The sequence below is a fragment of the Corvus cornix genome, chromosome 5 (assembly GCF_000738735.6).
Source record: "Corvus cornix cornix isolate S_Up_H32 chromosome 5, ASM73873v5, whole genome shotgun sequence".
Lineage (NCBI taxonomy): Eukaryota > Metazoa > Chordata > Aves > Passeriformes > Corvidae > Corvus > Corvus cornix.
In genome coordinates this window covers 53,937,087-53,950,702 of record NC_046335.1, presented here as the reverse complement: position 1 = coordinate 53,950,702, position 13,616 = coordinate 53,937,087, and the positions used below count along the sequence as shown (strand labels likewise).

At 40.6% G+C, this 13,616-nt stretch overlaps 1 protein-coding gene across 3 annotated transcripts in view; it reads right to left on the bottom strand.

Moving 5' to 3' along the window:
* The window catches only part of GALNT18 (polypeptide N-acetylgalactosaminyltransferase 18), a 207,314-nt gene that overhangs the window by 105,198 nt on the left and 88,500 nt on the right, over positions 1-13,616 (bottom strand). For all 3 annotated transcript variants that reach the window (XM_039552644.1, XM_039552645.1, XM_039552643.1), the window contains exon 3: positions 9,355-9,547. In XM_039552644.1, coding sequence (XP_039408578.1) covers positions 9,355-9,547 — 193 coding nt within the window. The remainder of the gene's footprint in view (positions 1-9,354; positions 9,548-13,616) is intronic.

The following is a 13,616-nucleotide window of genomic DNA, read 5'->3' as shown; positions in this document are numbered from 1 at the left end:
ATTGGGGTTTTTTTTCACCTCCTTCATTCCAAAAAGGATTCAAATCTTTCAACTATGAGTAGAAAGCTCTTTTACCACTTTACCATTTTAAACTGTCAGCAAAATATTTGCTTTTTAAATAAAGCCACAAATTAATTGAGTAAAAGGAATTAACTACTTTTTCTCTGCAGATTTTAGTATTTTAATGCAATGTTTCTGAACAACAATTAATTCTACTTTTTTCTCAGATCTGAAACCGTTTACTAGGTGGAAATTAGGCACAGACTGACTCAGGCAGCATTTTCAGATAGACTCTGAACATGGAAATGATTGATGTTAATGCCTTTTTCCACCTCCTGACAACTCTGAGTGGCTATCTTCTCTCCAGATGCCAGAGTCCACTACATCCAGGAACTCCTGGAAACTGTGGAAAGCATTACTAACAGCCAACGTTCTCCATACAGAAAGCATGGATGGATTCAGAATTTTTACATCATGCTTGAATATGACTCCTTAACTAAATCTGTTCTCCAGGTCAAAGAGAAAAATTCTTTTTGGATTTTGTATTTTAATTTGTGTAGCAAATAAATACAGAGAAGTATCACAAAAGCATTCCTCTTCATGTGCTGGATGTTATACAAAATTAAATTCAATCAAGATGATTAATTTACTTCTATGTTTTTACAGGTTCTGAAAAAAATCAGTGCACAGGACACATGACACCCAAACCCACTGAGATACACGTAATATTCAAAATTCAGCTGGTCAACCAATTTTATCAATTCAGTTATTGGTTTGAAATTGATGGAAATCACATTAAAGAAGCTATTTAATATTTTAGGTACTTTTGTCTCTGTCATCATGCAAAAGAATTATAAAGTCATATAAAACAGAAAACACAGTCTGGAAAAAGTACTAACAGCTCAAGTCTTTAAAAGTGTACACTATATTTTTTAATAACCTGGTTCATACACCTCTTAAAAACAAATATGAAACCTCATCAAAGAGATCCACAGCCTTTTGTTCCATGGCATCAATACCAGAGGGAAGTAATTAAAATGGTGCTTGGATTTACTGATTCCCACTTGTGGCTTGATCTCTTGCAGCATAACAAGTCTGAACTTTCTCTCCAAAAACATTTTGTATTTCCACTGGTGTGGTAATCCTCTATTCATTGGTAAGAAAGCTTTCAGCATCAGAATGAAAAGTTCTCTTTAAAGCTTTCAGGAGTGGATTTTATGCAAGATAAAGCACTACACTAAGAGGCAAGGGGAGCTTCGTTTTCTTTCAGAAGACAAGCAGTGCAAGGCAGCATTGTTTTCCTCTTTTAGCCAGTAGTTCAGGAGTTAAAACCTTCAAGCAGGACAGAGGGAGCATGAGGTCAATCTTCTCCAATCTCCCCAGAGAGCTAACTACCAGCCAGCTTGGTGGGATTCTTTTCAGTCCCCCTTTTCAGGGTCATTCCACTTTCTGTGGAGAAATTAAACTAAGCTGGAGTGATACCAAGTCTCTCTAACCTCATGTTTAGCATAAATCCCTTGGAGGAAGGACCTGCAGCACCTGTTCCAATGAATGCTCACGCATTTTAAACCCTAAACTTCACTTTTTATGGCTATGTCCAATCTTCTAGGTTATAATGCTACAGAAGGTCTTGGAAACATATTTTTACTTCTTTTTCAAGCTAATATTTACTGTTTCCTTTTAAAAAGTGCCGTTTTGGCTGAAGGAATAAAAGACCCTTCACAGAGCCTGCAAGTCAAGTGTCAGGGCAATTTACCGGGATGCCATAAAATCACAGCATGGACGAAGTTGGAATGGGCCTCGGGCAGTCATCCCATCCAACCCCTTGCTCAAGTGCAGTCCCCTAGAGCCAGCTGCCCAGGAACAGCATTTCCCCCATCCAGACTGGGCTGGGATGCCTCCAATGGTGGAGGCTTTACAACCTGTGCTTCAGTTTGTGCCCATTGCCTGTGATCCTGCCATTGGGCAGCGCTGAGGAGAGCCTGGCTCTGCCCTCTTTGCAACCTCCCTTCAGGTATTTACCTTGATGACATCCCCTCCAAGCCTCCTCTTTTCCAGGCTAAACAGTCCCAACTGTATAGACACACATTAGGTTTCAAAATTTCTTAAGGAGAAAAGATTTCCACACCTGCCTCCTGTACCCTAGAGTGAGTACTTTAACCTCTGAAATTGTTCCTTAAAGAAAGATCACCTTCTGTGGTGAACAATCTCTGAAAGTCCTGCTTAAAACAATCTCTAAAAGTCTTGCCCAGATGACTGAGCAGTTGAAGCAGGTATAGATTTACTTGGGCTGAGCACTGTCAAATGTGAGGTGCATCTTTGGCAAATGTGAGTTTTAGGGGCCACCAGGTTTAAGTGGCATCTGACAAAAGGACTTCCAATGTGCATATTTCAGGCTCAAAGTGGCTGGGAGGTCCCTGTACTTATAATCACATTAGAATTATTAAATACTAACACTCACATTTTTCCAAAAGATGCTAAAACCATTACAGATCCAGCTCCTTGAAGAACAGACCTGTTCATGGAAAATGGAGTGAACACATCCAAGTTTTGAAAATTTGGCTTCTAATAGACTATGAACTAGTTAACAGGTATAAACCTACTAAATAATCTTCAGTATTACCACTTGAAGAACCTACAATGCTGCCCTGCCATAAATCCATGCATAAACTGAAAAGCTCAAACAAAATTTCTGCTTCTGATAAGTCTTCCACCCATTTAAAAGAAACTATTTGTATTGGTTTTCCCATCTGCATTCATTTACATCCTACATATTTTCAATTTTTATCACTCTGGACAAAATTTTTCATTACTGGCAACTTGTACAAGCAAGAGCAACACTTTTAATGCTGTGACTGTCATTTGATTCTCTTTTTGCACCACCATATCTTAAAACATAACTACAAATGACAAGGGAGAATAGAATTAGACTCCTGTTCTGTCTAATTTCTTTAGTCTTTTCAAGAAGACTAATTTTCAATGAGGGTACATTCCTAAATTGAGATCATGTTTTCTTTTTTTTTTTTTTTAATTTAGACTCATTCATTCTCTTTACTTCCAGCTCAAATTCACTTACTTTTCGAAGTGTGTAGTTTTTAAAAAACACTTTTTCCTGTCCACATTGTTTTTCATATCAGCTAATGACAATAAAATTTACCTACCTTTTTTTTATTTATTTATTTAAACAAATCAGAATTAACCCAGCCCCAGATCCTGCACAAAATGTAGAGGCCTTGTGCATTTTCACAAGTATGTCTGTCATCATCTTTATGCCAAGCTCTATGAGGAATAAAATTCCGTAATGATAGAAATGAACAAAAAATAGCTACAGAACAAGAGGGGGTGTGTCTAAAATATGCTGAAGGGGGGAAGAGGAGAGGAAATTGTATGGATGGAAATATGAGATCCATTAAGCTCGGAGAATGGAGTGGTTGCGTGGCAACCACAACGTGCAAGTGTCAATGATGGCTCCGCCAAGGGCTCATCCTGGGCTCAGAGCGGGCCCTGGACCTGCCCCTCACACCAGGAGGCTCCCCCCAAACAAACCATCCACGAGGCACACAGCGTATTTCGGTGTAACCACTGAATTTCAAATACGCATTCCAAATGACATTCAGAGCTGCAACAGCGAGTATCACTTCAACAAAGCTAAAAAATTACCACGAGCAACCCACTCTGCTAAATTACATTGGGCTAATAACACTAAAGTAGCAGTTGTCATGGTTACCAGAAATTTAGAGAAACTCCTGGTGTTCTATTTCAAGCACAGCTCTGGTAAATGGAGGGCAGCATACATTATGAAGCTTCTGTCAAATATTTGTCCACAAGACAACTATATTCCTCTATGCATTGTGATAATTCAATTTAGCCAGTCATTAGTCATTAAAATTACTTTAGCATAACTATGCATTAAAGCAGCAAAACAAAAATGATTTCCTGTATTAATCTCTGGGACCTTCTACAAATATGTACATAAACTATGAACACAAATTGTTTTCTGCAAACTTTGAAAATCTTTCACCAAGAGTATCACAGCCAACAATGGCAAAACCCCATTTTTTGGTTAAAAAAAAAATCCACTTACAGCATATATTCCACTTTTTTTTTTAAACATAAGATACAATAAGCATATTATTAAAACACTTGGGGTTCAAGTGCTGTTTGAGGAACATACATGGGAGCGAGCTTTAGTTCCAACAGGGTAAGAATGTCTCAGAAGCACAAGCAGAAATAGAATTGTACTTTCTTCAAGAACTTGTAACATTTTGTCCATAGCCAAAATGGTAAACAGAAGTTCAAATACATGGGAGTTAAAAAAAAGTCCCATTCTGGCATAAATGAAATAAAGAGCACTAAAACTCTGGCTAAAAGAACAGAGTACTATAAGAACTTCAGCACGACTATTTATGCATTTATGTTTATAATTTCATTATGTGATCATTTCTCCTTTTGCTATTACCTGTATTCTAAGTGCTGAGCTATGCTAACAAGGCTAGCATAAAAAGGTGGGTTTTTTCCTGTATAAATGTACATCATCATTAACTTCGGTTATTACAGCAGCCTGAAGACTGCAGCAGATTTGATATCACTGCCAGAGATATTAAACACTTCTAGAGCAGCCATTTGAGGAGCTACATCCCAACAGGAAAACTGAAGCTCAGCTCAGAATCCCAGAGGGTGGCTGCTCAGGCAGCACACACTGCTGCTGGGAGCCACTCTGAAGACAAAGGTGAGACGAGAAAAAGAAGAATCAGAGGTAGCGAGCTAAGTTAAAGAGAGCATGAAATGTGACAGAATTAAACATTAGGTATTTAACAAGAATGCTGAATACTTTGGTAATTTTAGGACTTCTGTCCAAAACAATACATTACAGGCTTTTGTGCTCTTTTTAAATGACTCCTTTGAAACATCAAATACAACAAGCAATATTAATGCTCTCTTTTACCAGTAGCAACAAAAGAACTTGGTCAGAAATTAACATGGAGCCATATCCATCACTAAAATAAACCCAGCAGAACAGAACTCTTTCACAGGGACACGTGGAAGCAAAGGTTTATAGAATGCAAGTCTGTAGGAGCTGGCTTTTGGGGAGGAGCAGAGGTAACATACAAATGCCCAGCCTGAACCTCACTATTTGAAATCATATATTTTTCTTACATCAGTTTTAATAAAGGAAAAACTTGTATACAAGTCTGATGCATGCTACACCCAGGATTGTGTTTACCACCGTAACGCTGATGGACATTTTGGACAGGTGGACACAAATAAACAACTTTTGTCCTAAACCACATCACTCTCCCCAATCAGCCAGTGCTTGACTTTTCTTCCTTGTAGTCCCATCTGCATTCAGGGGACCTCTTGCCTGCCCTGTTTGTGCCCACTTTATCACAAACCTAGGTTTTCTATCCTCAAGGCTTCTACCATTGTCCCTTGCCAAACTGAGCCTCTAAGTAATCAGTTTGGGAGCGGTGAATTGTTTGAAAGAAGTGCTTACAAAATAGCCAAAGCCCTTCTCTGCACAGCAAACAGGACCTCTCTGCACTTGCCTAGATGCCAAACAGCACTGGCTCAGCCAGGAAAAGGGCAAACCTGCTGCAAGCCACATGCAGTACCATGCTATTTGACAGAATTTAAATGTCTGAGCTTTAAATGCTTCTTTTCCCTTCCACCCTTCCTACCTTTCTTTCTTTTGCTTCTTTGCTTTCTTCCACTCAGTTACACTGACTGAAAAGGTTGTATTGCATTCACTGGCCAGGCTCCTTCGTAACAGTCCATGCAGGAGCAAAACTCTTTGAAACAGTTCCTCTGCTGGGGTCCTGCTGCAAACCTTTCCCATTACACCTCCCTCTCTCATCACATAAGCAAAGAGGAGTGTTACCTCCCTCTCCCATGTGTGCTTCAGCACAATAGATCAGGCAACAAAAATTTACAAGCCAACAAAGTAGAATCTTAAGTGCATCCACTCAAAAGGAGTTTGGTAGACACCTTCAGGACCCCTAAACAACCTAACTTGTTATAATGAATTTCTGCATGAGTGTGTTTCATTCACATTTCACTCATAACAAGCTTTGTGGGTACTGCCTGCCCTACTAAAAGTAATGAGCGCAACAGAATTATAACTAACATAGAACTATTATCCTCTGTTCCTGCATGCAACAACGGCAACATTGCCTTCCTCAGTGCTTCCAAGTTCATTAGAGCCAGAAGCTATTTATGGGTCTGTGATGCAGATAGGTTATGGACTAATAGATGCACAGAAGGGTGGTGAACAGCAGAGCACCCAAATTCAGCAGCACTAAATCAGTGGAGGCCCTGGCAGAGACGGTGTATGCAATACTCCACAATAAAGCCTGCACTGTCATACTGAGTATTGCAAAAACTGTGCCCCCTTCAGGGTGCTGAAGTATCCAGGGCAGTTAATCTCTTATTTACTTATAAGAGATTATTTTGGACTGTGCTAGGGACACCCTGTACTAGCACAAATACTCACAGCAAAAAGGAACCAAATTCAGAACGGGACATGAGGCTCACAGCTGTAGAGAGGGTCAGAAACCACTCTGCAGTACCTCAAGCATGAGAAGGTCCCTCTGAAAGGTGTCACAACTGCCACAGCCTAACCCAACTCTACTCTGCTGGATGTTTCCATCTGACTGATGATGACCTTTTTCTAGAGAGGCCAGAGTTCAGAGGCTTGGGCAGAGCTCACTGCATTAACTACTAAATGTGGTCTACTGCCTCTTCATGACACCCACATTGGAGGACTGGGCAAGGCTAGGTTTTTTGCCCTCTTCTCCATATGTGTTGCGGCTCAGCAATCTCCAATCGTCCTCTGCTTTTGCCATGGCATTTAATGTTGACAATATCAACCCTAGAAAATGCTGCATGTTATAATTTGGTGTTATTACACATGTGGAATGGCCTTTCTCACTGCAGAACCTTGCAAAGACATGCTGAGCTCCCCTGCTAAGATCTGTAGATGTGAATTCTCAGAGCACTGCAGGCAGAAAGGTCAAAGCTGAGTCACACCAGTATGATATAAAAGGGGCTACTAATATCACACTTTTGGCAGGTCACTTGATTCTCCTGGTCTCAACTGGGGCTACCAGTGTATGAATTACCTTAGATTTCATTTACAAATGCTGTTGTCTTCCCAAATTCCTGTATTTCATACGATAGGTTCTGAATACAGATGACAGACCGCCACTGAGCCCAGACAGAACTATGCGAGCTCCACTCCTTTATCTACCTGTCACAAGCCTTTGCTGGGATTCCACTGTCATGCTGACTCCTGCAGAATTCACTGCTAAATCCAGGCTAATGAGCTTGGTTAGACCTTGGCTAACTTTGCCCAGAGCTACTGTGGTGCCTCTGTCATATCTGTGCTTTTGTGCATTTCTAGTCAGAACAGAAATACCACAACTGACTGAGGTCCAGCAAAGCTGACTAACTTGGTCTCCGTGCCACTTGCTGCACGCTCTCTTCACACCAAGCTGTCCTTGGCTTTCATGCTGTGCTGCTTGAGCCCAGTACCTGCCCAAGGATAATTTAAATACAGCTATACAGACTCGCCAAGTGACTTACACACTTGGCTTAAAAACCAGGTGCTAGAAATCCCAAACATACATTAGAACCATACTCTCACAGGGTAGATTTTTTTTTTTTCTCCAAAACATTCATGCATGTGCTCTCACACAAATGAGAATTTGCCTGTCAGCAGCAGGAGCTCTTTTTTCAACAACATGACTTTCAGAACACCTGTAGCTCTGCACTCCACAGGGTGCTGCAGATACAGCAAACACTTTGCATGCTGCCTGACAACACACTTCATTTCCCTCAGGATCAGAACTCACTACATTCCAGTGTCAGAGTCCCTGCTTGCTCCCTAGCCACAATGGGTGTGGGGAATCTGCCTGAGCTACCATTACTAAGCCATTATTTTGCATGTATGTGTCCCTAAACATACTGTGATGTCTCTCATGTTTCTGGCAGACAGTCAGCAAAGGACAAAAACTTTCACAGGAATTAGGATCATGATTCATTTCTAACCGGAGTTTCTTTTAAAATCCGAACCTTATATTATTTTCAGCTACAGTAACATTCATTTTCTCCATCTTTTTAATTTTTAAAACACATAGTTATAAAAAATTTATATTTAAATCATTCATAAGAGTAATTTCAAAAGAGCTATAAGAACCGAAACATTTCTATCACTGATGTCTAGTTAAAAAGATTTCTTTTTCCTCTGGATTAGTTTACAATTAAAAAACAAAAAAGAGATTGTCCCTACAGGCACTGCTAAACTGATTTAACCAAAACACAAATACAATTGGGTGGACTTCGATTTCCTTAAAGTCAGTATTTCAGCAAATCTGCAACAAAAATATTTCTAAAATGCAATACATAATAATATACAGCATAGATACTGCTTAAGTGCTGCCTGGGATGGGGTTCATATATTTTTGCTATCATCAACTTAATGTGCAGCAAAATGCACTGCTTACTGCTTTAGTTATTAAATATTTGGTTAGAATAAGTGAATAAGATCCCATTTGATTCAGTAAGTGCCCAGCATGTTTATTTTAATGATTTCCTTTTTTAATGAGCTGCAAAAAAAGCACTTTTCCCTCCACCCATTTCTCCATCTCCAGAGCTGCTATTTGTTCAAAGGATCAGATGTATCAAAAAAAAGTTGAGCATTCAGTGTCTCTGAAGAGTCCTACCCACACAGGCCTCAAATGCACCGAAGGGAAGGTTGTTCCCTCCCTTGGTCCCATCCACCTCCCCAGGCCACTGTGGAATAACACTGGATGCGTTCACCCTGCCTGACACGCATGATTCCGAGCACAGAACTGCCCGGGGCAGGAGGATCCCCGGGCTTTCAGCTGCTTGGCTCAAAGGTGTATTTCACCACTGAAGCTCCCAAATTTCACTGCTGACCGACCTTAATCAGGCAGTTCTGGGCTTGCAAAGAAAACAGTTCTTCTTTAGCCTGATTATCTGATAAAACTGAAAATTAGCATTAAAAGGTTCTTTTAGCAGAAAAAACACACCTGCAATCCAATGTAAATTGTAGGTGAGCTTAATCTTCCAATGGATGCTGAAGAAATTTTAATGAATACTTACTGGGACTTCTAACAGGACTGACTTAGGGCACAGCAGTTTTTCAGAAGACAATTGAAACTTACAGCCTTCATACATTTGAGAGAAATTACTCATTCTGGCCATCCTGTGTAACCTACATCCAACACAACATCATTCCAGGTGATGAAGAGTGGGAAGGCTGCACAGCTGGGGCCCTACACTGGGAAAGGGGGGCCCCCGCACTGGGAAAGGGGGGCGCCCCGCAGGACTCACCCACTGGGCCGCAGGTCCGGCAGGGGCCTGTCCAGCGGCAGGCGGTCACTCAGGTAGGCGTTGTAGCCGTAGTACTGGAATTGTTTCAGGGCGATCCGTCTGTTCTCAGGGCTCAGGTCCTGGCCCCAGTGAGCGAAGAGGGAGGAGTCGGTGAATGCTTCGGCAGGGTTGTCTTCCAATTTTGGTGGAGCTTCTACGAGAGACAAAGACAAAAGGAAACAATTTCAGACCTCCATCCCACGAGTTGCAAGGATCTGTTATTTTACAAAGGGTAACTTCAGCTCCACTTGCTGCCTGTAAGTCTTCCCATGACATACAGTCGCATATTCTTGTGTCAGCGTAGCTATTAGCACCTAAGGCTCAAAATTCAATATTCAAATAAAGTTAAGTAGAAACAATTATTTTTTATCACAATCTGACTACAGGCCAGGACTGATAAATCTAAATTAATTAAATTTCAGAAGGAGTCTTATCAGAAAAGAATGTTATTTTGCTTTCATATACTAAGATGAACTATTTAATTTCAGCCTAGATTATGTTGCTAGGAAGAGACTGAAGTGTTGAAGGGGAAAAACACAGCATCTGTACATAATGCACAAAACAGCTGCCAAAGTCTGTGTGGAAAATAAGTTCTTTAAAACTACATAGTCAACAGAGAAAAAATTCACTGGGCTTGGCATCCACGTTTAAATAGCAAACCAGTTTCAGACATGCAATAACGTTACGGTCCAGTTTACCAATCCAGGCTATTTGAATTTTTACTCCATATTTAGGTGTGTTCAATGATGCTACTGGGATCATCACTTTCTAATATTTGTGTCATTAGAAAAGGTTTTCATTTCACAAGGCCACACCTCCGGCTGCTACGCCAAACAGAGAGGAGGTGGAAAGATATACCTAGAATTCAATTTAAGAAGAGCTCCAGTACAATGAAATCACAGTATTCACTCTCAATGTTTAGTTGCTCAGAAAGTCTGTTCAAGGCGACTTGTGAGCTCTCTGTGACAGACACATCACAGCTGACCACATAATCTAACCCAGAGAACCCCTTGTTTCTGTTAACACTTTACAATCTACAGAACACCAGTAAAGCAAGATCAAATGCCTTACTTGACTCTGATTTGTCAACATAAACTAGAGCCTCACAAAGAAAAAAATACCTTCTTTCTCTGGAAGGTCTAATTATTTATCAACAATCACCATAGCCATTAACAGTGACCCAATCAAATAAAGAACTCTCCTTTCGGAAGAGCTGTACTTACAAACACAGAGACTTTAATTTTTATAAGTGAATCTTTTGAAAAACTGCCAATGAGTCATAGGCAGAAACTTCAATTGTCCCCAAAGTCCTCCTCAGCACCCCGCATCACCTGAAGGCCTGAGAGCTGGTTTAAGCTTCATGGAAACACCTAAAGACAACAGTTTATGTACTAGCAGAATATGCCATCCGAATCCTGACTCCCAAAGAATCCAAGAAGCATCCTTTGATCTCCTACTAAAAAGGACTCAAAATGCAAAAACATAAATTGAGAAGATTAAGTTGTTTGATTTGTTCAAGATGTTCTCCTCCTTCTCCCTGGCAATACTGACAGGAAACTAATGGTGCTTGCTTCCCTATACTATGTTCCCACCTCTGCAAATATGAAATGTTTCTTTACCTGTCAAAGTACTGTCTCCCAGCCTGAATTTGGGAATCAGCTCCCACTCTTCAAAGATGAAAGACAAACTAAACCCCTCAGTCAAAGGAGGAAACTATTCTGACAGGCCCTGCTACCACAGGGTAATGTCAGAGAGAAGAGCTTGGAAATGATTAAAGTTTGATAAACTCAGATCATTTTAGAGGGTCCTAACTTGAAAAAGACAGAATAGCATTTGAATACCAGTTCAAAAACCACAGCAGCATGGGAAGTCACAGATGTCTCTGTCTTTTCAGGGATGAAGAGCCATCCCAGAAACAACTGTCTTTACAAACTCACTCTCACACAGGCATATATTGAATTTTATCAAATGATTTTGTGGGCAAGAGTATTTCCTAAAGTGATCTATGAATCTCTTGCTGTTTTCTGATTGAAAAAGTGCTCAGTAATCCAGGTTGTATCTCAGTTTAAGATTTTCTAGCAAAGGATATCTGTGAATTTAATTTACAAGCACTACTAAACCACTTACCAAATGCAGTAATTTTTTGTATGCTAAGCAAACATGTTATTTCGATACATTGCTCCACAGGAAAAAAAAAAAAACACATTAGCAGGAACTTTCAATTACAATTCCAATCAATGGAATTAAGCATGCATCTCTGATGACGAAGTCTTTCTTTCCTTTATTTGGCTAAAAACACTTGAGGGAAGCAACTTTCTTCAGCCAGTCTCTCACAAGAAACAACAATAATGATTACAAGACCATCAGCTGCTTTTTGACTAGTCATTAAGTGCATTTGATGCCTTGACCTCTGTAAACAGGTCATGGCCTGAGGTCTCCCAGCCAGGCCTCCTTAGCACTTCTGCAATCGCAGAATGGTCCTTGGCAGCAAAGGCTCAAAGGTGACCCATGAGCAGCACTGCCTGAAGCAATACAAAGGTAGGCACATTCATCTGCTCAGTTATTACCAAAAAGGAGAGATCAGTTCCATTTCTCCTGTGGGAGGAAAACCTGCTATCTGCAGCACATTACTGCAAATGTTATCATGGGAGTTTTCCCTACATTAACTTTACACACCACGCAAAGCACTGTTCTCAGACATGAGCCTGGTATTAACTCTTGGCACGCTGACACCCTTGCAGGTAAATCAATTAGTACCAGAGATTTATTACACAGATGTCAGCTGGCTGCACACTTGGGCCAAAGAAGTCTCCTTCCAGAAGCCTGGCTGGTCATAGCATCAGCCTGGAATTGGTCACACACCGCTTACCTGAGCCAAAACCCCCCCAGCTTGTTTTCCAAAATCATCTCCTTAGCTCATACTTACATTTCCTAGTTACGCAATTAGTCTTAGTAGAAAACTATTGCTTCATGTGATCTCACTGACCAGCCTCCAAGACAGAAATTCACTCTTTTTTTTCTAATACTCATTGTATAAAATAAGTCAGAGAAACCAAATCAAAAAACACCACTGAGATAATAAGGGACAGACATTTTGTTGTCTGGTTGCTGCTTTGTTCTATAACCTCTGAAGAAAGCAAGTATTTAATTTATTACCAATTAACACAATCATTTAATTCATAACTTGTATTTAACCTCCATAAAAGCCTTTGAATTTCATTAAGAGAGGCTCATTCTTTCAGCTCCATTCAGATTTCAACACTTCTTCCTAAGAAAAGTTATCATGAACAGGTTCATGATAACTTTTTTTTTTCTCTTCAGTTAAGAGAATGGATCAAGAAAAGGGTTGCAAAAACAGTTACACAGATTCAGACATGCTGTTTTTTCCTACAAGTCCCTAAGTTTCATTTTGGTTCTACCCCTTATTTGACTGCAGGTCTATTCACAAAAGCAGCAGTGTTTCATATCAAAGCTTTACCGTTGTGAAAATCCCTTCCACGGAAACAGAACTGCTTTACAAAGTCTGCAGTGTAACCTTATCTGCTGATTTCACTAAGTGCCAGTAACAAGAAGGTGGATACAGTAAGTCAGCAAAAACACCCTGTCTGCAAAAATACCCGTATGTCAGCTAAAGACATGCAGAAGGCATCAATAACTGCACTAAATGATACGTGCTCAGGTGGGACAGGTTGCTCACAAAAAGAAGAATGAGCTGGAAATGATGCCAGGATGTAGGCAGAAAGGCTTTGATCACATGCTGCTCCGAATTCTCCAGTGCCCAAACCTTTGATTTCCCAGCCCAGAGAGGAAGCAGGGCCATGATTACAGAGGTGATGCTGCAGCTCTGCCTTGCCTCACCGTGCAAGGTGGACTCGTGAGGTGCATCTAAGCAGACTATCATGAAAGACAAAACAAACCTCAGCTCTCTGATGAGGCCTAATGGCCTCAGACTCTGGCTCTCTCTCCCAGCACTCAAAACCTCTATATTTCCTACATGCAGCTTCCAGCTTCAGCTTCCAGCTTCCGTGGAAGGAGGATCCTTTCATCCTTTTCCTCTACAAGTGCCCTTCATCTGTTAGGCAATCCATACCCTCTCCACCCTCTTGTCAAGAGGCTATTCTGTGTGACAGGTAAAAATCCCACACTTGCACTGGGTGGTAGAGCCATGATACAGTGTTTAGAAGTGTGAAAACTTTACCTCAACTTTGTCACACAGCAAGATA